At 37.7% G+C, this 24,050-nt stretch overlaps 1 protein-coding gene across 10 annotated transcripts in view; it reads left to right on the top strand.

Moving 5' to 3' along the window:
- The window catches only part of Map7d2 (MAP7 domain containing 2), a 135,879-nt gene that overhangs the window by 83,959 nt on the left and 27,870 nt on the right, over positions 1 to 24,050 (top strand). For all 10 annotated transcript variants that reach the window (XM_063243093.1, XM_063243092.1, XM_063243089.1 and 7 more), the window contains one exon: positions 851 to 978. In XM_063243093.1, coding sequence (XP_063099163.1) covers positions 851 to 978 — 128 coding nt within the window. The remainder of the gene's footprint in view (positions 1 to 850; positions 979 to 24,050) is intronic.

The following is a 24,050-nucleotide window of genomic DNA, read 5'->3' as shown; positions in this document are numbered from 1 at the left end:
CTATCAATCCAAGCACTATACAATGAACCATCACAAATGAACAGTGCAAACTCATGAGGCCTGGGGGACACAGACATAAACCATGACAGGGGCATAAAACCCAGAGCCTCACTAATTCTAGGGAAGCACTCTAACACCAAGCTGTATCTCCAGCTCTGATGGGCATTCTATAACATACTTTCTGTTCATATTTGCTGTGGCCCTGAGAGTCTTAAAAGACATGTTTCTAAATCTTGGATTTTTCTGTAGGATGAATTATTATGGAAAGAGGCTAAAATTTGTGGATGTGGGGTCCAAATGAGAATTTGTTACAGAAAAGTGTAATAAGGAAAGAAGAGAACTTATTCTTGTGGAGCACTTTTTGCAGGCCAGACACTGATGTCTGTTCCCTTCTCCCTTCTGCTGATAGAAAAGTGGATGGGTTACAGTCCCCTTTAACCTCTACCTTTAAAGACGGATATCAATTAATATGTGCCATTGTGCTATCATGGTCCACAGCTTGCTGCCTTGAGTGTTATAACCACATTCTTACATACCTGTTATATTTTGTAGTGAGCATGTATCTTTGTATTCTTTCCAGTTCCCTTATGTCCATTACTATAATCCTGTTGTTAGTTTCGGGTAATATAACAAGGAAGAGAATAATGAAAAATTGTTACTGTTTTTGCTAGATGCCCTAAATGTGGTGACTCCATGGTGTCTCTGTACAAATTTTCCCATCATGTGAAACTTTATAGCTTTGTCTTGATCCCTCTTAAAGCTGTATATCACTTCCATCTGGGACTTGTTAGAAATTATAGTAGTACCACCAGTCATGGGCTGTGACTACCCTATTCTGTTTGCCCTACAGATGGAGAAAGTGAAGAGGGGACAACGAGTGACAACTTCTATTCCTGCTGGGAGCCTTGGATCCCCACTGAGAAGATGTGAGCTTCCTGGAGTCATTTCTAAGAGGTCATCTTCTCCTGTGATATCCAAGTAAGCATCTCTCCTTTTTGCCAGATTTCTTGTCTCATGATTGAGAGCTAGTTTGTTTGGGCTTGGTGCCATCCAAAATTGTAACTCCTGGTTCCCTGTAAGCCATGAGCAAGCAGAATTGGTGAGCAGGAGAAATTCTGACATTGACTGTATCTTTTGGATAAATAATGGGTCATTGTTTGTCTCTTTAGCAGGGAGACAATAATAACCTGTCAGCCATGATCAGTAATAATGTTTTTTTAATAAGCCAAATCTTTTCTTAGGAAGGATACAACCTAACAAAAAGCAAATTTACAATAGCTCTGGGGCCTCTATCTTAAACCCTGAAGATTTTTTACTAGTGGTAAAGCTGGACATGATTGCATACACCTGTATTCCCAGAACTCTGGGAGGTCTGAGGAGGATCACAAATTCATGTCCATTTGGGCAATTTAGCAACTTAGAGATGTATTTCAATGAGAGGGCATTGAGTTCAATCCCTAGTACCAGAAGTAAATGACAAGAATAACTCAATCCAGGTGCACAGTGGAAATATCTTTAGAAGTAGTGAAGATGTAAAGTAGAATTTAATTATTTTGAGAAAACAGCAAAGTTTTTTTTATATACTGTGGATCATATACAATAAATCATGTTTGGTGCATCAGTTTAGTTCAGAGAATGTAAGATAAATTTAACGAACACTTGGGAATTTTTTAAAAATAGTTCAAGATGATACCAGCTATTATTTCTAATGTTTTATTCTAACAGAATGTTCAGGGTTTTATCAGAGGTCACTGTGGTTTTTATAGGCATAGTGATACCTGTTACTGGCGTTTCTGCCCCCTATAAGGAGTGCCCTTCCATGGCGAATAAGTGAATTAATAACATGTATTAAAATTTTTATTTGTTTTTGTAGTTCCTGGCATCCTTACTATGATAGTTTTGCTTGTCTGTGGTTATGGGATTCCTCTCTTGCAACATTGTTGAAATAATTATGTTAGCTCTTTACTCTCATCTTCTCATTGTCTCTAAAATAATATATTTATTTAAAATGATATCTTGGGATGATTTGACTAATATTTTGTCTTATTTTTCTAATCTCCTTATAGTTACCATCTAAACAGTAAGGTGTATCACTAACACTGACTTTCCTCTAGAAGTACAATTACCTTGTTGCCCAGGAAGGCATTTAAGTGATGGTTTCATCTTTTGTCTTCAAGGCCAGGACTTAGTAGTTAGTAATGCCTAATATGGTATTATTTCTGAGCCTTTTCAGCTTTTGTACACATACCCCTATTCTGGTATGCCTTTGAGATATTTACATTAATAGAAAACTGCAACTTTTCCAGCTTTTATTTTCTCTTTTCCCTGATATTGACTAGTTATGTCTACACAGATAATAACTTGCAAGTTTTATCATTGTTTCTGTAAATTTCACTAGATAAACAAGGGAATTCTTGCCTTCTGTAGAAACCAGAATTAAGTTCTTGGAGGCAGGATCACAATTGGCTCTGGGCTGTTTTCTTTGAAGTTGAAAATCTTAAAGATTGTATTTCTGTAACTATTTTATCCAAAAGCCTTCTACAGTCAAAGAGACTGGAATAGAATCCAAGACTTTCTATGCAGTTCAATTTAGAGAAAACACTATTTTACTCTCTAAAATGATAGGCACATAGTGGATTCTTCAAATATTTGCAATATAACTGAATGCAAGTTGCTGTTCCAAATGCCTCAGAGAATTCCAAAATGAATAGAACAGCCTTCACTTTAAAAAACCTAAAGTGAGGTGGGAAGGAGCCAGGTACATGGTGGAGAACAGTACAAAGGGCTGGCATTCTCCAGGCCTCAGCTCAGTTGGCACACACTCTAGAACCAGCCCAAACTGAGTTTGCCTCCTTTTTCTCTGCTCACATAGTATCACATCCTTATCTCCAGTGTTTATTCCCTCAAAAATACTTGTATGTCACCTGCTGTATATGCAGCACTCTTCTGGGATAAGAATACAATGATAGGGTCTGGGGATTTAGCTCAGTGGCATAAACCCCTGCCTTGCAAGCAGGCAGTCATGAGTTCCATCCCTGGTACCGATAAAAACAGAAAGACAAAAAAAAAAAGAATACAATGATGAATATGGCATATGTCCCTGCCTCTATGGAGCTTGTGTGACAGTAAACAACAAGTGCAACATCAGGTAGTATAAATGTCATGCTGAAAAATTAGAACAGAGCAGATAACAGAGGATGGGAAGTAGCTAGGTAAAGGGTCAGGAAAGGAGGTGATGTTTGAGGAGGTGACGTTTGAGCAGAGTCCTGCATGAATTGAGAGGGAAGGCTGCATTGATGCGTGCCACATTGTGCTGTATCAGCATTTTATGTTCACTGGTCCATCTCTTGCTACACTGCCTTAGGGTGGAGACTGTCTTGATTTCTTGTTAATCAGCAGGTGCTCATTGTGCATCTGTCTTAGTCCATTCAGGCTGCTTGAGACCAGAAATGTCTCACGTTTTGTAATTTTTTCAGATTTAGGAATGTTTACATAGAGTAATAGTTGAAGATCCCTGTTCTGATAGTGTGAAATCTGAAACTTTCTTTAAAATTAAGTTTATTGGTACGTTGTAGATATACATAATGATCATATTCATCATAAGGAATTTATACCTGTACATGATATATTTCAATTCCTCTTTTTTCTCAGTCCCCTTTCTTCTCTGTACCTTTTCTTCCCCTCCCTATTTACAAAGCTTGGTTTCTATTTTGTCCTTTTTAAAATCACTTTTCCCTTTTCCCTTCCTTAACCCCCTTCCCATACCCTAGTCCCTCTTCCATTTTGAACAATTTCTTCCTAATTCATAGTATCTATTGTACTTTTTGGTCCTTATTTACTCTTTCAGTTTCTCACATCAAGGAGGCAATGTGATGTTTCCACGTCTCTGATTTATGAAATCTGAAACTTTTTGAGTACAAACATGACACTGCAACCTTTTTGAATTTTGGAGCATTTAGGTGTTCAGCTTTGAGATGCTTAACCTATATGGAGTTGAGAGGTCTAAGAAGCAAGTACTTCCTGACTTGAAAGTTTATTTTCCACTTGGTGAAAATTAGTGGCTGAACTACAGTGAATATGGACCAGGTTAGAGAGTATAAGTCAGTTCTGAAAATCCAGCCAAACTGTACAGCAATGAAAAACAATGGGCTATATCTGCTCATAGGAAGAAAATGCAAGTTGAAAAATGTTAACAGTATAATTTCACCAATTTTGAGTTCCCAATTGGGCAAGCCTAAACAATGTGTTTTTAAGAATGTCAATGTGGCAAAATGAATTTCTTAAAAAGAAATAAGATGTCAAGCATAAATTGCAGAGTGATTATGGCTTCCGAGTAAAGAGTGGGGAGGGTTTGGGTCATGGAGGGGCACACAGGAGATTCCAGAATAATCAAAGTATCTCTCTTTTTGATTAGGTGGTAGGTATATAGGCATTTATTATATCATTCTTTATACCTTACACATTTTATAACTATTCTTTTCTATGGTCAATGTGGAAGAAAGATAAAACCACTTACTTGATATTTAAGGTGGCACACACAATAGACTCCATTTATTTTTGACATCCCCTCAGTGCAGACCACGTAATGTGATTTTTTAAATGATGTGGCTCCAAAATGATGCTTAGTTAGTCTGTTAGAACTCCTGTACAGAAGCTCAAATGAGTCATGTAATTAATGATCCCTTTTCCTGTGACCTTCTAACCTCTGATAGTACGTTGTTTTCTTCCTCCCTGATCTCCAACAAATTAAGCCACAGTTGGGTACCTGTGCATATTAATAGCATTGCTCTTTGAAGCATTTATTTTCATTGTATTGTTAGGTACTTTTGTGGGTTTTAGAAAACTAGGTTCAGCAATACTCTGAAAGACATAGATGAAGCATAGTTTTGTTCCTGTAGCCTACAGAGTAGAAATCAAATTTGGCTACGTGGATTTACCCAACCTATCTCTGCCTGAGTATTGATGCTGCCTGTATTTCTAGGTTTTTTTAGTGTAAAATGTCCTGTTATGACCTTACACACTTACAAATAAAGTCTAAGTCAGTTTGGTCATTATTACAGGTAATGTTTCTGTTACCTATTGCTGCTGTAACAAACTGTCCAAAATTTAGCAACCTAAACAGTATTTTATTATTAATTGTCATAGTCCTATGACTTGAGTTTACCAGAGGTTCTCTGTCTGGGTCTTCTGTGCAGTTGTTCTGTGAGTTAATAAACTGTCAGTGGAGAGCTTTCAACTGGGGTCTTCTTTGCAGTTGTAGTACAGTGTCAGCCAGGCTACAGTTACCTAGGACCCGATGACTGGAGGTTTAAGAAGGCCTATTTACTTGGCATTCAGAAAAGCTGGCTGTTTCCTGGGAGCTTAGCTAAGCATATCAACCAGAGTGCTGTAGGTAGCCTCCCCATATGGCTTCATTATCTCACAGCATGGAATCAAGGTTTGAAGAGGATGTATCCCCAAACATGAGCGTCTACCAGTGTTGGAAAGTTCATGGCCAGGCCATTTAAGGATCATGCCTTGAATTGATATTGCATTAGTTCTCTGATACATGCTATTGGTCAAAGCAGTTAGGCCAACCCACACTCAGTAGATTGGAGAAATAAATTCATAAGATCATGTGGGATGGGAGATTTGATGGTGGCCATCTTTGAAAAATAGTATTTTGCTCAATATAATTACTTCTACAGATAGTTCATAGCTGATGTTTTATTTTTTTATTTATTTTTTTCTTTTTTTTAAATTTTATTTAAAATTTTAAAATTTTATTTTGCTCAAAATAATTACTTCTACAGATAGTTCATAGCTGGTTTTTATTTTTTTATTTATTTTTTCTTTTTTTTAAATTTTATTCAAAAGGAAAAAGAAAAAACAAAACAAAACAAAGCAGTGTAAGGGTACAAGTAATACAGAACTACAAAAAAAAAAAAAACCAGGAAGAAATCACCAGTTAATAGATTACACATTATCATCTTAGAGATAATTGCTCAAGTCACAGTATCAAAGCATACAAAGTGGACATTCGAACAGTGAGACTGCGAACAGTTTTGTTCAATGATCCAACCAAAAACATTAATATGGTCAGTTATTTAACACCCCTAAACACACTTGCAGTTGTATCCTTTAGAGCACTTTTTTCCCTCTCTTTTTTACAACAAAATTTACACATTTTGGGTTTTATTACTCCTTAGTTCTTATTACTTTTTTTTTTGGAAGAGAATAAAGTCAAATATGGCAAAACAAAGCTGTCAGTCAAAACCAAGGATAGACATAGCACATGATGTAAAAACAGAGTACAAGGTTATCAACAATGGTTACCATAATGCCTCTTGCTTCCTTAAAAAGAATTGTCTATCTCATTAGGTATTATAAAGTTGAACAAAACAGTAGAGAACAAGACCAATAAAACCTAAACATTGTAAACATTACAGGAGTTCCAAAGGAGACAATAGTCAAACCAGAATGGGCATCATAGTGAATCTTATTGCCTTCAAAGTAGTTGCCTGTACCCTCAAACTTGATACTATCATACAGAATGGAACAGAGTCTAATCAATCAAAACAAGATAGTGGAAGTATTACAGGACTTCAGATCAAGTTAATAGGAAATCAAAAAAGTTACTATTATATATCCTGCTAATTTTTTTTATTTTTCCCTTAATTAAAAAATCATAAAAATAACTAAATAACTTTTTAATGAATAAAGGAGAGATTGAGATAAAAGAGGACACAACAACATAACAATACAGGTCAAAGCATGACTGTTTCAGCAACCTAGTGCTTCACCACCAAATAACCCGACTTAATAGTAGATACCATAGTGTATTTTTCCTTGAAATATTTGAATATAACTTCATATACTATAGCTTCAAATATTTCCATATCAAGCAGCCCAGAATAAAGCCATTCCAATTAATAAGTGAAAACTTTATAAGGCTTCAAGGCCACATAATGTGGAATCATGATTACCACATACTTTTATATATTTGAATCATTACTTACATTAGGGAAACTATTCGGTATTCACACATGCGAGATTGATTTATTTCACTAATGAGTATGGTCTCAGGCTGCGCCCATTTATTGATAAATATCTCAATGTGATCCTTCTTTATAGCTGAGTAATACTCCATTGTATAGAAATACCACAACTTTTTTATCCATTCCTCAGTTGATGGACACTTGGGTTGTTTCCAAGATCTGGCGATTACAAATTGTGCTGCTATAAACATAGGTGCACATATATCACTGTGGTATGATGCTTTCGGTTCTTCTGGGAATATGCCTAGAAGTGGAATAGCTGGAACAAATGGGACGTCCAATCCCAGTTTTTTGAGAAATCTCCAGAAAGGTTGTACCAGTCTACACTCCCACCAACAGTGTAGGAGAGTTCGTTTTTCCCTACAGCCTCTCCAGCATTTGTTGTTGTTGGTTTTCTTGATCCTGGCCATTGTTTCAGGAGTGAGATAGAATCTCAGTGTGGTTTTTTTTTTTTTGTCTTTTTCCTTTTTTATCGGTACCAGGGATTGAACTCACGACTTCGTGCTTACAAGGCAGGCGCTTATGCCGCTGAGCTAAATCCCCAGCCCCCTCAGTGGGATTTTAATTTGCGTTTCTCTAATGACCAATGATGATGAACATTTTTTCATGTATTTATTTGCCATTTGTATTTCTTCATCTGAGAATTGCGTATTCATCTCAGATGCCCATTTTTGGATTGGATCTTTGAATTTTGGGGGTCTGAGTTTTTTAAATTCTTTATATGTTTTAGTCAAAAGTCCCTTATCTAAGGGGGAGTTCACTAAGATCTTTTCCCAGTTTGTGGGTTTTCTTTTCACTATGCTGGAGATTTCTTTTGACATGCAGAAACTTTTTAATAAGAGGTGGTCAGAGTTATTGATTCTGGGGAGTATTTCCCGTGTGGTTTGAGTCTTGTTCATGAATTCTCTACCTACCCCTATGTCTTAAAAATTTCTACCCAATTTGTCTTCCAATAGATTTAGTGTTTCTGTTTTAATATTCAGATCTTTGATCCATTTAGATTTTAATTTAGTATATGGTGATAGGCATGGGTCTAGCTTTAGTATTCAGCAATTGGAGAACCAGTTTTTCCAAAACCATTTATTAAAGAGATTATCATTCTTCCAGTGAACCTGCTTGGCACCTTTATCAAATATAAGGTGGTTGAGTGTGTTTGTAGTTGCGATTGTATCTTCTAATCTATTCCATTGATCTTCGTCTCTGTTTTGATTGTACCATGTTGATTTTACTACTGTTGCTTTGTAGTATAACTTCAAGTCAGGGATTGTAATGCCTCCTGCCTTGCCTTTGCTGCTTAGAATTGCCTTTGCTATTCTAGGTCTCTTCTGGTTTCATATGAATTTTAGGAGTGATTTCTCTAGATTTATAAGGCATGATGATGGTATTTTTATTGGGATTTCATTGAATCTGTATAACAGTTTTGGGAGAATGGCCATTTTCATGTTTGTTCTTCCTATCTATGAGCAAGGGATGTCTTTCCATTTTCTGAGATCATCTTCAATTTCTTTTTTCAGTGTATTATAATTTTCCCTGTATAGGTCTTTCACTTCTTTCGTAAGAGTAATTCCTAAATATTTCATTTTTTCACTTGCTAGTGTGAAGAGTGTGGTTTCTCTTATTTCCCTCTCTGTGATTTTGTTGTTAGTGTATAGGAATGCTATTGATTTCTGAATATTGATTTTGTATCCAGCTACATTACTGAATTTATTATATCTGAGAGTCTTTCAATGGAGTTTAGGGGGTCTTCTATGTAGAGTATCATGTGATCTGCAAACAATGATAATTTAACTTCTTCTTTTCCTATCTTTACCCCTTTTATTTCTCTCTCTTGTCTAATTGCTCTGGCTAGAACTTCCAGTACTATATTAAATAGGAGTGGTGATAAAGGACATCCTTGTCTTGTGCTTGATTTTAAAGTAAAGGCTTTCAATTTTTGGCCATTTAGTATAATGCTGGCTGTTGGTTTGTCATAAATGGCTTTTATTATATTGAGGTAAAGATCATCTATTCCAATTTTCTGTAAAGTTCTTATCATGAATGAATGTTGGACCTTATCGAAGGCTTTTTCTGCATCTATAGAAATGATCATGTGATTCTTACTTTTGGCTTTATTGATATGGTGGATTACATTTATTGGTTCACGTATGTTGAACCATCCCTGCATTCCTGGGATGAATCCCACTTGGTCATCTTGTATAATGTTCTGGATGATGTGCTGCATCCTATTTGCCAATATTTTATTGAGGATTTTGCATCTGTGTTCATCAGGGAGATCGGTCTATAGTTCTCTTTTTTAGTTGGGTCTTTCTCAGGTTTTGGTACTAGAGTAATATTTGCTTCCAGGAATGACTTAGGAAGGATTGCTTCCCTTTCAATTTCATTGAATAGTTTGAGGAGTGTCGGCATTAGGTCTTCTTTGTATTTCTTGTAGAATTCTGCAGTGAATCCATCTGGGCCTGGGCTCTTCTTTGTAGGTAAGGACTTAATTACATTTTCAATTTCATTAATAGAGATTGGGTTATTCAGCAGTTTTACATCCTCTTTATCTAGCTTTTGGTACTTCATATGTTTCTAAGAATCTGTCTATTTCTTCTGTGTTATCAAACCTTTGAAAGTAGAGGTTTTCGAAATAGGTGTTGATGATCTTCTATATTTCTGTAGAGTCTGTAGTAATTTCAACCTTTTCATTTCTTATTGCATGAATTTGAGCTTTTTCTTCCCTTTTTAAAATAAGGTTGGCTAGGGGCTTATCAATTTTATTTATTGTTTCAAAGAACCAAATCTTTGATTTGTTGATTCTTTGAATTGTTTTCTTAGTCTCTATTGCATTGATTTCTGCTCTGATTTTTAGAATTTCCTCCCTTCTTTTGGCTTTGGGCTTGACTTGCTCTTCTTTTTCTAACTGTTTGAGGTGTAGCATCAGGTTGTTTATTTGTATTCGTTCTGTTTTCCTGATGTGGGAACTCAGTGCAATAAATTTTCCTCTGAGGACGGCTTTCATTGCATCCCACAGAGTCCGGTAAGTTGTATCTGCATTTTCATTTTCTTGTGGGTATTGTTTAATTTATTCTTTAATTTCTTCTGTGACCCACTGATTACTCAAGAGTGTGTTATTCAGTTTCCATGTGTTTGTGGGATTTTTGCAGTATCTTTTATCATTAATTTCAAATTTCACAGCACTATGATCCAATAACATGCAAGGGATGATTTCAGCTCTTTTGCATTTGTTTAAATATGTTCTGTGAGCTAATATATGGTCTGTTTTAGAGAATGACCCATGTACTGCTGTGAAGTATGTGTGTTCTGATGTTGTTGGGTGTAACATTCTGTATATATCTATCAAGTACATTTGTTCACAGATGTGATTCACTTCTGTTATTTCTTTGCTCATTTTCTGTCTGGTTTATCTCTCCCTTGATGTCAATGGCGTGTCAAGATCTCCTGTTACAATTGTGTTACTGATAATTTGAGTTTTCATTTCTGTTAATAGTTGTTTTATATAACTGGGTGCTCTGGAGTTTGGTGCATATATATTTAAGATAGTTATCTCTTCCTCTTGCAGTTTTCCCCTAACGATTATGTAGTGACCTTCTTTGTTCTTTTATGGTCAATGTTGGTTTAAAGTTCACTATGTCTCCAAACAGAATGGCTACTCCTGCTTTTTTTTGGATTCCTGCTGCATGAAGTATTGTTTTCCATCCTTTGACTTTCAGTCTGTGAGTATCCTTCTGGGTTAGATGGGTTTCTTGTAAACAGCATATGGTTGGATTTTGTTTCTTGATCCATTCTGCTAGTCTGTTTCTTTTGATTGGTGCATTGAGACCATTTACATTAATGGTTATAACTGTTATATGCAGGTTTATTGTTGACATGTTATCTCTCTGCTGTTGCATGTTTATCTTTCTGTTCTGTTTAATTATCTGCTTTGCTTAGTGGTTTTTTCCTTTGTGTATCTAAACTGTCTCTCAATATTTTTTGCACGGTTGGCTTGGTGTTCATGCAGTTCTTCAGCTGCTCTTTGTCAGGAAGTATCGTATTTCACCATGAATTTTGAATGATAGTTTTGCAGGGTACATCAGTCTAGGTTGGAAATCATTTTGCTTTAGGATCTGGAATACTTCACTCCATGCTCTTCTTGACTTTATTGTTTGTGCTGAGAAGTCTACTGTGATTCTGATAGGTTTTCCTTTATAAGTGATCTGTCGTTTGTCTCTGACAGCTATTCTTGTGTTGGATTTCTGGGATGGTGATTATTATATGTCTGGGTGTAGCTTTATTTTGGTTTTGACTATTTGGAGTTCTATAGGCTTCACTAAACCTGATGTCAGTTTCTGATCTCATGCTTGGGAAATTTTCAGCTATTACTTCTCTAAATATCCTCTTGACATCCTTTATGCTGTCCCCTTCTTTTTCATTAATCCCTATCAATCTTATGTTATTTTTCTTTGCATCATCTTGCAGTTGTTGAATTGTTATTTTCTGATTCCTTGTTATTTTTAAAAGATCTTTCCTTTCATGTTCACCAGCTGCAATCCTGTCTTCAAGGTCTGAAATTCTATCTTCACTTTCATTGAGTCGGTTTTTACAGCTTTCAGTGGAGTTTTTTTATTTCCTGTATATCTCTGTCCATCTGCTTTATGTATTCTGTTTGTTTCTTATATTGCTTATCTAGGGATTCTTTTTGTTTAGTTCCTCCAAGTTTTTAACTGTGTTTTCTTTAGATATATTCAGAATCTCTTTCATTTCTTTTATCATTTCTTCTTTTACCTGGGAGATTATTTCGAGTTTGAATTCATTTAAAGCTTCCTGGAGTTGCTTGTTTATTTCAGTAGCCATTATGTCCTATATTTGAGGTGTATGGCATATATTTTCTTCTATATTCATCGCTCCTAGGGTTTCTTGAGATGGGCTGCAGGTTTGAGGTTGTATTTGGTCTTTTGTTTTGTCGTTTTCCTATATTTCTGTGTTTCAAATGTTATTCAAAAGCTTGCTCAGGGTCTGTTGGAAATCCACTTCTATGTTAGCAGTTCCTGGGACTCTGGCACCCAGTTCCCCCAGGCCTCTAGGCCTCTAGACCAGTGGCTCTCTTCTGCCTGTTTAGAACTCTGTAGTTCCAGACAAGCTGGGCTCCAGGGACACTGTGCGCCCGCCTGCTTGCTGGAAACTCCACAGTTCTTCGAGCCCAGCTGGAATGCGGAGGCGGATGTAGGCGCCTGGGGCCCACTTAGCCACTTCACTGCACCCGGAAGCCTGGAGGGTCCCAAACAGTCTGGGCTTGGGGCAGAGTGCACTGGGCACTTAACGCAGGCCGCAGGGCCTCTGGAACTGGCGATGCTCGCCTGCTTGCTGAGAAATCCACAGTCCTCCAGACACCCGGGTAGGCGGATGCAGGTGCGCCAGATCTGCCCAGCCTTTGCTCTGCACCCAGACGGTGCAAGAGTCCCAAATAGGCTGGGCTCCAGGGATAGTGTGCGCCCGCCTGCTTGCTGGAAACTCCACAGTTCTCCAAGAGCAGCCGGAATGGGGAGGCAGATGTAGATGCCTCAGACCCACTTAGCCAGTTTACTGTACCCGGAAGCCTGAAGGGTCCTGAACAATCTGGGCTTGGGGCAGAGTGCACTGGGCACTTACCACAGGCTGCAGGGCCTCTGGAACTGGTGATGCTCGCCTGCTTGCTGAGAACGGTTGTTGTTTTTTAAATTGAGGACCAAGTTTAGCTGTATTTTATAATGCATTGAAAGCATAATAGATACTCATTATGATGGGAAAAATTAGGTCTGGTAAATACCCCCTGCTTTGCTGTAAATTGCAGGCCCATGGAAGATAGCCTGTTCCTTTGGTGGCCAAGAATTCTTAATTGCTTGCTGCTTAACCAGGCACCATTGCCATAGGCTTCTCTGGTGAATCCATGGTGTAATTATCCCCTGTCATAGATGAGTGTCTATGGTGGTAGATCAGGCTCCCTGTGCTGGAAATTTAACTGCTATTTTTGCCACCACCATTGTTTTCCAATAGACTTTTATATTCTTACCTGAAATTTTTCTTTTTCATTTCCTTTCTTTTCTTTCCCTTTCCCTTTCCTTTTCTTTCTTCCCTCTCACCTCCCCCGTCCTCCTTTTTATACTAGGGACTGAACCTAGTACCTTCATAGGGAGCTACATCCCCAGCTCCTTTAAAATCAATCTTTTCTTTTTCTCCTTTCTTATTTATTTATTTATTTATTTATTTATTTATTTATTTATTTTTGGAAGATTTTTGCTGTCACTAAATTGTTCAGGCTGGGCTCAAACTTGCAATCCTCCTAACTCACCCTCCCAGAGTACTGGGATTAAGCATGTGCTACCATGCCTGACTTGAAATATTTCTTGAAAAGAATATTTGAAAATGTTAAATGATACCCTAGCATACTTGTATCCTCATCAAGTTCACAATCCAATATTATTCTAGTCTTATCAGTCTTTTCTAGTTTTTTTTTTTTTTTGAAACAGGATTTAACTATGTAGTTTACGCTGGTCCTGACGGCCCTATGTAGTCCAGGCTGGCCTTGAACTCCAAGTAATCCTCCTGCCTCAGCCTCCCAAGTACTGGGGTTAGAGGCATGCACTACCACACCCAGCCTCTTTTTGAATTTAGACCACATATTTGAGCCTTTTTATTTTTACTGTTCCAACCTTGTCAAAGAATTACAAAACTAGAGCAAAGAATTTTTGTAAGCTTTTCATCCTGTGTTGACATTTAGCCACATTTGCCTTGATTGTCCCTATCCCCTCAGCACTGTCATTCTCAGGCTTACCTTCACTCTTCATAAATACTCACATAAATGTGCATTCATGCACAGATTTCTCCTGTCACATAGTAAGTTTTAGATGGCAAGCCCTTCTACCCCTAGAAATAGTCATTCTTTTACCTACCCATTGTAAAATTTGGATCAGAAAATTCCACTCCAATACCATATTGTTACTTAATTTATAGTCTGTATTCATTGCTTGGCAGTTGTCCCACTAAGATCCTCTATAGCATTTTTCCCCTGTTTCTAGATCCAACCAAAAAAGGATCTCACATTGTATTTATAGTTGTCTTGTCTGTTTAGTCTCTTTTGACTTGGTGCAGTTCCTTAGCCTTTCTTTTTCAAAATCTTGATGTTTTTAAAGCACATAGGCCAGTTACTTTTGAAGATTATTTTTCAGTTTAGATTGATGTATTTTCTCATGGTTAGATTTAGGAAATAAGATTCCCACAGCAAGAATTCTCAGTGCCACATACCATGGTGTCCTTTTGTTTCGTTACTAGTAGTGCCCATTGTGGTCCTTGGGATAAGGTCACATCCACTGGGTTTTCTGACACGTAACTCTTCTTTTACTCTCTGGTAAATAATTACATTCAGAATGTTGGCTAGCTGTGCTAATGAAGCCACAGGCTTCTCCCTTCCAGTCATTTGGTGTGCTTTGTCTATCATGCTTAGATTCAAGTGGCTTTGGGAAAAATAGGACTAGATTCCAGGACATGAAGGAAAAAGTCCTTTGGGGTTTCACTTCGCAGTCAGCTCACATTCAGAAGTATGACAACCTCCTGAGAGTTATTCTTGTCACTGTATTGACAGAGATGTTTGTTCATATTTTCTGCCAATCATGGAAATTCAGAAGGTTATATAATCTTGCCCTATGCTCCAAGAAGGCCTTCTACCACCCAAACAAATCTTGTGATTCTCCTTTGTTGTATTTTTGTTGAACCTGAAAAACTTGAAGTTGGAAGAGCTTAAAAACAAAATAAAAAACAGGGGACTTGGCTGCTATCCCTGGCACTTTGATCTATTTGCCTCTCTTTGGAGAAAGACATTTATGCTCCCAGGACTTTGGATCTCATATCAAAACTGTGATTAGTAGCAATTTCCTATTTACCTCACTAGGTTATTGTAGTGATCAAAAGACCGATTAAATAGATGAGAAGGTACTTCAAAATAAAACTCTGTGGAAAATATAATGAGTTTCCTTGATCAATTCATGTTTAATTTCTTAGTCAAGAAACATATTTTCAGGTCATTTTTAAAAATAGCTTTGCTAGACTTCGTTTGGCTCACAGAAGAACATGTAGAGCTGGCCAGAGATCTATGGGGCCTGCCAGACCCACACTCCCTTGTTCAAGATACTGTGCTCTTGCAGGGTATCTGGCAGGGTGCTAAGTTTGTATAAGCAAGTGGCAAGACAAGATGTGCAGGAAACCCTACATGTAGGTAAGATTGGGAACTGCAAAGATTGTATTCTATGTTTTGATCACCACTGTGAGAAAGAATTTGACTTGCCAACTCTTCTCTAATTTGACAGTAGGGGTATGTGTGTGTATGTTTTCTAAATTACTCTGTTTGTTGGTCAGAGGCTTGGATAGGGGAATATAAATAGACTTCTTGAATTTTATCTCAAATAATTCACTGCCATTTCTCAGGTAGAAGTTATTTATAAGTGTGTGCTCATATGGTTGGGCCAGTTTTACTTAGAATAAAACTTCATAGTCTAAGGCGTGAACTGAACCTCCATGTGACCATCTTGTTAAGCAAGTTGAAGTAAGACTGCTCAGTGCCATGCTGACTTGAGGCTCTTAGAACCTCTTCCATCAGGCCAGTGAGGCCTGTTTTCCCTAGAAGCCTCCTGGACCGCAGCCTATATCTTTCAGCACTGCTTAGAAAAGCCCACAGTGTGGGCTTTCTGTAACCGGGCCCAGTGAGAGAACTAGAATGACAAGCATTATGTGCATCTGACACCTTTGCTCAGTCTCATCAATGAGCAAACCATATCTTGGTCTTATGGAATAGAATTGAAGCCAAGAAAGTAAAGCAGATGGCTTTTGTCAGTCTCTCCAATGTCAGACGTGGATCTTAAACTAGTAAAGATATGAATGCTTATATGAAGGGGACATATTTCTGTCCACATTTTCCACTATAAGATAGCAGTCTTTCCTATGGCTTCTCTCACTAGGCCCCAAATTCACCCCCTGCTCCTACACTGTTGTTGTACCAGAGGCACACACAGAATCACATGATATTCCAGGAAGTCAGTAATGTGTCTGGACTTTAGCAAGGATTAGAATGGGTCTCTCTTACATATCCTCATACTGGTTGTGACAGAGTGAGTGGTGGGTTTATAGCTCTGGGTGCCACTCTATCTCAACATGTCACTTGTTAGCTTGAGAGGGCTGGGAGGAATAGAGAGGATCTGTTTGTCCTAGGGGACAGCATTAAAGGAAGATGTGACCAAGGAAAAGATCTTTCACCTTATATTTGTACACATTTTCTTGAACCTAAATACAGTTTTTTTGTAGCTCCTTAGAAAATTGTCCTCAGTGGAATACTGTGAACATGAGAGAGCAGTATAGAATGATTTCCCCTGTTAACAGTTCATCCTCCTGGTTTTTGGTTCATTCTTATCTGTGAGGATCACATGGAATTTTATTTTAACACCTATTAAAACAGTGCCAATATCTTAATAGCTAGTGGGTATGTTCTTACCAGTTCTAAAAAGAACATCTTGGCACCTTGATGACCGCAAACCCATACTTCCTCACCATTACAAAATGAGGAGTTAAAGAAGGGTGGTAAGGAATAGAGTCAGGTGTAAATGGGCTCAACCCCTAGCTCTGTCTCTTAGGTAAGCATGAAGTCAACCTCTCTAAGCTGGGTTTCCTCATCTGTAAAATGACAATAATACTTCTATAATACTGTTTTTCAGTGATTAAAAGATACACATATACATGTGTGTACACAACTACACATACACATTTAGAACTGTGCTGATTATGTGGACAGTACTCAATAAACATGAATATGAATGAGGAAGATGTTAATGAAGAGCTGAGCTTCAGATCATCAGGAGAGGGACATCAGTCTGACCCTGTCCATTAGAACACTTAAGACCTTGTGTTGAATCACTGAGGTGTATTACCTCAGAGGTGGAAGGTATATTACCTTCCAAGCTAAGACACTCAGGAGATCATAAGTGTGCCTCGATTTCATTGTAGGCATTAAACACTACTCTTCTGACTAGAGCAGTTCTGCTTACATCTGAAAGACAGAATGGAGTGTGTCTCCTCTTAAGTTTTTCATCTGAGGGTAATCTTGTTCTTAAAGGGCCATTTGAAAATGTCTGGAAACATTTTTGGTTGTCATAACTCAATGAAGGAGTCTGATTGCTGCTGGCCATTAGTTTGTTGATACCAGGGATGGTGCTTATCACCTTGCATTTGCATAGGACAGCCCACATGCTAAAGAACACTCTAGCCCTAAATGTCAGTTGAAAAACCCTGCTACACATTCAAATGCAAATCATGAAGCAGAGGGATTATTTGCATAGTTTTTCTTTGATAAAACAGTCTAGAAATTAGCAGCACAATTTGTAATAGTTAAATCTTGGAAACAACCAAAATGCCTATCAACTGCAGAGTGGATGAAAAAGATGTAGGACAAGAAGATGGTGGTTTGCTAGGTAGCTGGGTAGATCGCCTCTCTGAGAAAAACAGCCCAGAAGCTGGGATTTGACAACATTGAGAGGGCCAGGCAAGTGGAGAGGGATTCTCATGATCCCAGGATGAAACTGAAAGAAAAAGAAAAATAGGGAGAGGAAGGAAAACTGTGGGTGGAGAGCTGGAGCTGAACACGCTCACTGAGACCCATCCACTGCTGTGCTGAGCTCACAGTGGTGTCTGAAGATTCAAGGTCACGCTGAAGCTGTGACCGCCAGTAACATGAGTTGGTGAGTCCCGCCCTTGGCAGGAGGACACGGCACAGCATGGAGTGGAGCCAAGGTGGAGAGCTGCATTAATTCTCAGTGAGTGCTGGAAATTGGGTCCCATGGTGGGTATGGCCAACTGGAAGACATCTTGGAGTAGGGTAGAGTCCAGCGCCATGGTGGCATCAGTCACCGCCCGAGGCCTAGAGAGGATTGGTGGGATCAGGTTGGGCTAAGTCACACCCCTGGTTGGAACCAAGTAGCCAGGGACAAAACTGTCCTGAACCTGTGACGGCCACCACAGCACGGCCTAAGTTGCTGAAGGCACTTGCTGGTAGACTGGCTCAGAGGGAAGGGGACAGCTCATATTATCCCTGCATACACCTCAGATAACAGCACACTAGAGAGGGCAGCAAAACCCCAGCCAGCACACTTCGGAAAAACTGTAAGCAGCACAGAGAGGGCCTGAGACCTCCACTGTACACCTGTCTGAAAGAAACTAGAAACATGACAAGAAAAAAATTTTTTAAAAAACCTCCAGCTGCTACCCCTGGGAAAATAAGCTCAGGAAAGGTAAATACAGAAGGGAACCAGTGCAGCAATCATACAATATTGGCCACAACATCAGCGGACATAAATACCTTCGTGACCTCATAGACAAACTTAAAACTGAAATTCTAATCCAAGTGAGGCAAGATGTAAAAAGATTGATAAAAGAAATGCTGAGCCCCTCTCAAGAAGACACAGATGGAAGAATGGAGGAACCCAGAAAAGGAAGAGAAATGTTTGGTGAAGAATATAAACAAAATCTAGAATACTGAAACATATCCAAAGAGATTACCAGGAAATTAAAAACTCCATTGAAAGCCGGCAAAATGCCTTAACAGAAACTAAAGTTAGCCTTTTGAAACTTGAAGAGATTTACAATGTGTAATCGTGAAAGAAAAGACCTATTGAAAATAACAAGGAACCAGGAAGTAACAATTCAAAGCTAGAAGATGGCAAAAGGATCTATAACTTAAGAATAAAAAACATGAGTGAAGAAGCAGGCGTAATCACAGATGAATTACAAAGGCTATTCACAGAAATAATTAAAGGAAAACTTCCCAAGCATAGGAAAAAGAAATGACATCCAGATAAATGAGGCATACATAACTACAACCAACTACAACCAAAACAGATCTACACCCAGATATATAATAATCAGGATCCCAGAAATCCACCACAAGAACAGAATATTAAAAGCAGTCAGAGAAAAGAAGCAGATCACCTACAAAGGAAAAATCATCAAAAAAACAGACTTATCAACACAAACTATCAAATCAAGAAGAGCCTGGGGGGAAATAGTCCAAGCCCTGAAAGAAAATAACCTCCAACCCAGATTGATGTACTGATCCATCCTGTGGATCAGTCTGTGGGCCTCGCCTGGAGAGGGGACAGAGACGGGGGGCTAGGCAAGAGAAAAGAGAGACAGAGATAAGGCGGGATTCCATTCAAGTCTCGTTTATTCTTAAAATGGCTACAACTTATATAGGGTGGAGGCGGGCCAATGGGGCAGGAAGAGGGCACAGAGTGTTATCTGATAGGTCATCGTCACATCCGGATATATGATGTAAGCAGGAGAGGATTATGGGAGATGTAGGCTGAAGCGGGAAGTTGCTCACATCATGTGCACTGTAGGCAAGGGGAGGATCATGGGAAATGTAGGCTGACACAAAATGCCCTCAGGTGGGAGGGGCAGGGCAGCAGCAGCCATTCTGAGCCACTCCCTACAATGTACCATGAAAAACTCTCTCAAAATTATTGGATAAATAAGATGTTTCCAAGACAAGGAGGAACTGTGGGAGTTCATGGCCACCAATCCAACCCTACAAAAAATAGTGAAGGACATTCTTGAGAGAAAGAGAAAAATATACCAGGATTCCAGCAACAGTGGCAGAGAGGCCTCAGTGAACAGGGCAGACAGTGGAATGAAGGAGAAAAGTGGACAAATAAAAGCAGAAAAATAGAATAGCAGAGATGAGCCAGAGAAGGTGGGCTATAATCTCTAATTTAGATAGCTTTGATATGCTAACAAAAAGAAACACAGGCAGAGTAGATTAGAAGGCAGGATCCATCGAGATGCTCTGAATAGGAAATGTACTCAACATGAAAGAGGGTTAATAAACTGAAAGTCAAAGATGAGAAAACAGTTGTCTGTGTGATGGAACCAGAGAGAAATAGGGATAGCCGCAGATAGGTTGAAAAGTTACGACACTTTTGTGCAGTGTAGAACTACACAGCTAGAAGGAAGGAAAACTTTGTGGCTTTAGTGAGTAAAGGGAACACAGCTCAAGATCAAGCTCAGGGGTAAAAAGATTCAGCACCACTCAGATAGATAACGGATTGACCCCCCCCCCGAATCTAAAAACTAAAGGACCTAGTGGGACCCAAAATATACAAAGCATCCTGAGAAAGGGAAAGATGAGGAATTGTCTAAAAAAAAGGAATGCAGAGGGCATTGTTAATAGTGTATCAGGATTTAAAAGCCACAGTAGTGTTATCGCTCTGTTTAGTTTGATTTTATTTTGTTCTGGTCTGTCTGCTCATACTAGATTTGAGGGCACAGACAGCTATCCCCAAAATAGGAGATTATACCAGGTAACTATCCTTAATTTCCTATTAACTTAAACTGAAGCCCTGTATTACTTACAGTGTCTTACTGTGACTGATCTTACTTGAAGCTGGTGTGTTATATCACTATTTTGGCTTGACTAATTTTATTCAAATTTGGTATGCTTGACAGTATCAAGTCTAAGAGTAGAGGCAACTACCCTGAAGATGACAAGATGTAATAAGATACCCATTCTTCTTTGATTATCAACTGCTTTTGAAGTCCTACAATGTCTTCAAAGTTGTGTTTTTATAAAAATAGCTATGTAATGCTATGCTTAACTATATAATGCCTAATGATATGGACAATTCTATTGAAAATAACAAGAAAAAGCATAGTAACTGTAGATCATGTAATAGTGTGGTCTTATATGTCTTTTTCATTTCATGTTTTTCTAGGAATTTGTTTTGTTGTCTTGTTTTGATCTGTTTTTCCCTATAATACAGAAAGGATAGATATACATGTAGAGATTCACTTATGGGGAGAATTTCTAAACAGTTTATGGGAACAGATTATATAATGCATGATGTAATGAACAGATTCTCTGAAGAAGAAGAGACACTAAGATACCCAGTGCTATTTCTGTAGCATTATAATATAAAATCTAGCAATACTATTATTCACTGTTCAGAGTGATGTTAGTCTAGTCCCTTATGTACAATTTTAGCATACATAAAGATAAGGACAGCTACTTCAAAGAGAATGAGAGACATTATGGCAGTCATTATTGACTTCCCCAATGTCAGGTCTTGAAGACCTAAAAAGCCTTCATCATCCTGTTATGACTAGATTAGCTCTATAATATTCAGTATGTATTCAATGTATGTGAAGATGGGGATAACTATTTGGAAGAAAACTAGAGACAATAAGATAGCAGTGAAGATCTCCAATGGACTTGCTTTGAAATCTGTGTTTCTTAAACTTGTTTCCTTATGATCTGTTTTGTTCTATTTTGTTATGTTTAATCTTACCCTCTTTAAAATAAAAAAAGAAAAAGATGTATTTTTATACCGTGGAATATTACTCAGCTATAAAAAGGGATGATCTTGAGGCCTTTATAGGTAAGTGGAGGCAACTTGAGACTATCCTCATAAGTGAAGTAAATAAGAATCATACTTATAAATATCACATTGTGTCTCTAGTATAAAAAGTAGTAAGAACTGTAGGAGTAATAAAACCCAAAATGTGTAATTGCTATTGTAAAAAAGAAAGGAAAAGAAAGTGCTCTAAAGGATATAACTGCATGTGTGTTTAAGTATGTAAAACAGATAACCATATTACTAAGCTTTTATTGGGTCATTGAGCAGAACTATTTGCAGTCTCACTGTTTGAATGTCCACTTTATATGCTTTAATTTTGTAACTTGAACAACTATTTCTAAGATGACAGTATGTAATTTATCAGCTAGTGATTTCTTACTGTTCATTTTTTTGAAATTACATATTATTTCTATTCTTTTTTATGTTTTACCTTTTTTCTCTTTAAATAACATTTTTTAAAAAAATACAAAAAAAAAACAGTCTAGGAAAATGGATGTACCTTGAGACCAAAATATTAAATGAAAAATCAGGCACACAAGATTAAATATCATATAATTTATACGAGAAATGCAAAATGTAAATCAAAAGATAGGTAATAGAAAATAGGTAGGTAGATCTTTTCAAAAGGGGAGGGGACCCAAGATATGGAAGGAGTGGGAAAGGAAAAGGGACACAGATTTAAGATGTGGGACTGGGGATTTAGCTCAGTGGCATAAGCACCTGCCTGGCAAGCACAAGGTCATGAGTTCGATCCCCAGTACCAAAATATAAAATAAAAAAGAATTAAGATGTGTTATGTGCATGTATCAACTCCCCACAAGGAATGTAATCATTATGTACTTCAAACATGTACCAATAAAAGATAAAAATTATTAAAAATAAAGTACATGGGGGATTAACAAAAACAAGAGAGAGAGAGAATGAATGAATGAATGAATGAATGGAGAAGTTAAAATACTTCTCCAAATTACCTATTCTGTTTTTGTTTTTGGGTTGTTTTTGTTTTGTTTTGTTTTGTTTTGTTTTTGTCTTTTTCCTTTTTATCGGTACCGGGGATCGAACTCACAACTGCCTGCTTGCAAGGCAGGCGCTTATGCCACTGAGCTAAACCCCCAGCCCTGACCTATTCTGTTTTTTTCAAAAATATTGTAAAATATGTGTTAATTTCTTTCATTTATACTACTAGTTTATCTTCGTTCATTGAAAAGAAACTTCAGGGTTATCTGCTTCTTTGTAAAAATATTTCTGATACATGTTTTGTGCTCTGAGTAACTACTTCGAAGTTAATGGTACATAGTATACTAACTTGTTATTTTCTTACTATTTTGTTATGAAAATTAAGAAACCACTCGGTGCTGAACAATCTGAATAACTAAAACCCTCAGGAATATGGGAAAACTTGAGTGTAGAACCTGAGCTGGCTGAGCCCAAGGGTAGAAAGGAAAAAAATCTGCAGAGTGTTGAAGTACTCTCTATATGGACATGGGTGACTCCAGGCTGATGGGATGATGACATGGGAAATTTGGCCAGTAGGAAGAAATTCTTCCAGGATAGAGGTGCCAGACTGGTTTTACATCAGGAAAATGGTTGAAACTGAAATGACTGGATTTTGGAAATTCAAATCATGTTAAAGTGTGTTGTATTATAGTATCCAGGAATCATCTGTTCTCCATGACTATATAACCCTTCTAGCAATGACTGAGAGAAGATGCTTTCTTGAACACTATGAATGAGTCTTTTAGCACGAGAACTTCACTGGAAACTGAATTTTGTCTTGTTGAATCCATATACTACTTGACAGCTGTTTTCTAGCTCAAGAGCAAGTTTGTCATATTTTTACCTTACTACCAGGATCTGATTATATAACCCTTTCAGCTTCTGGTGAGAAACTGGCCTTAAATAATAGACTGAGTTGCCATTTTTATTGCTGTTTTTATAGACCAAAAAGTTGGATATTAACAATTTTATGTAGTTCAGCTTGCTGCATAATTGAAACTAGCAATTTGGAATTATGTGCCAGTTACTGTATATCTTTCCTGTACACATACCTACAAAGCCCTAGGTAACTTGACATCTCAGACTCAGCTGTTGTCAATGTCCTTACCACCTAGCACCACCAGTATCTTAGTCTAAACTGTCACAGCCTTAACAAACCTGTATTTTAACAAAGTGATGCTTTCCTGGGTGGCTTATTTTCACCTTTTACACAGTAGAAAGATTCTTTTAAACCTAAGAACCTCTTAAAAAATACCCTCTAACCCACTCCTGGCTAGCTTTGTTCCTCAGCATTTAAAAGGAACTGGGAATATTGAAGACATTGTACTAAATGAAATAAGACAGACACAAATAGACAAATACTTTGTGATTCCATTTATATGAGATACTTGAAATAGTCAATTTCATGGAGGCAGAAAGAACAGCGGTCACCAAGGGCTGGGACAGAGATGGAAATGGGGAATTGTTACTTAATGGAGATGGATGGTGATGATGGCAACACGACAATGTGATGTACTTAATGCCACTAAATTATACTCTTTAAAATGGTTAAGATGGTAAATTTTATGTTATATTTATCTTATTGCAATTTTTTAAAAAAAAGAGCTGA

The sequence above is a fragment of the Cavia porcellus genome, unplaced genomic scaffold, assembly GCF_034190915.1.
Source record: "Cavia porcellus strain 051 isolate PalLab524CR breed Dunkin Hartley unplaced genomic scaffold, mCavPor4.1 scaffold_33, whole genome shotgun sequence".
NCBI classification, from domain to species: domain Eukaryota; kingdom Metazoa; phylum Chordata; class Mammalia; order Rodentia; family Caviidae; genus Cavia; species Cavia porcellus.
The sequence above is the reverse complement of the archived record's forward strand: the minus strand, read 5'-3'. Positions and strand labels throughout refer to the sequence as shown.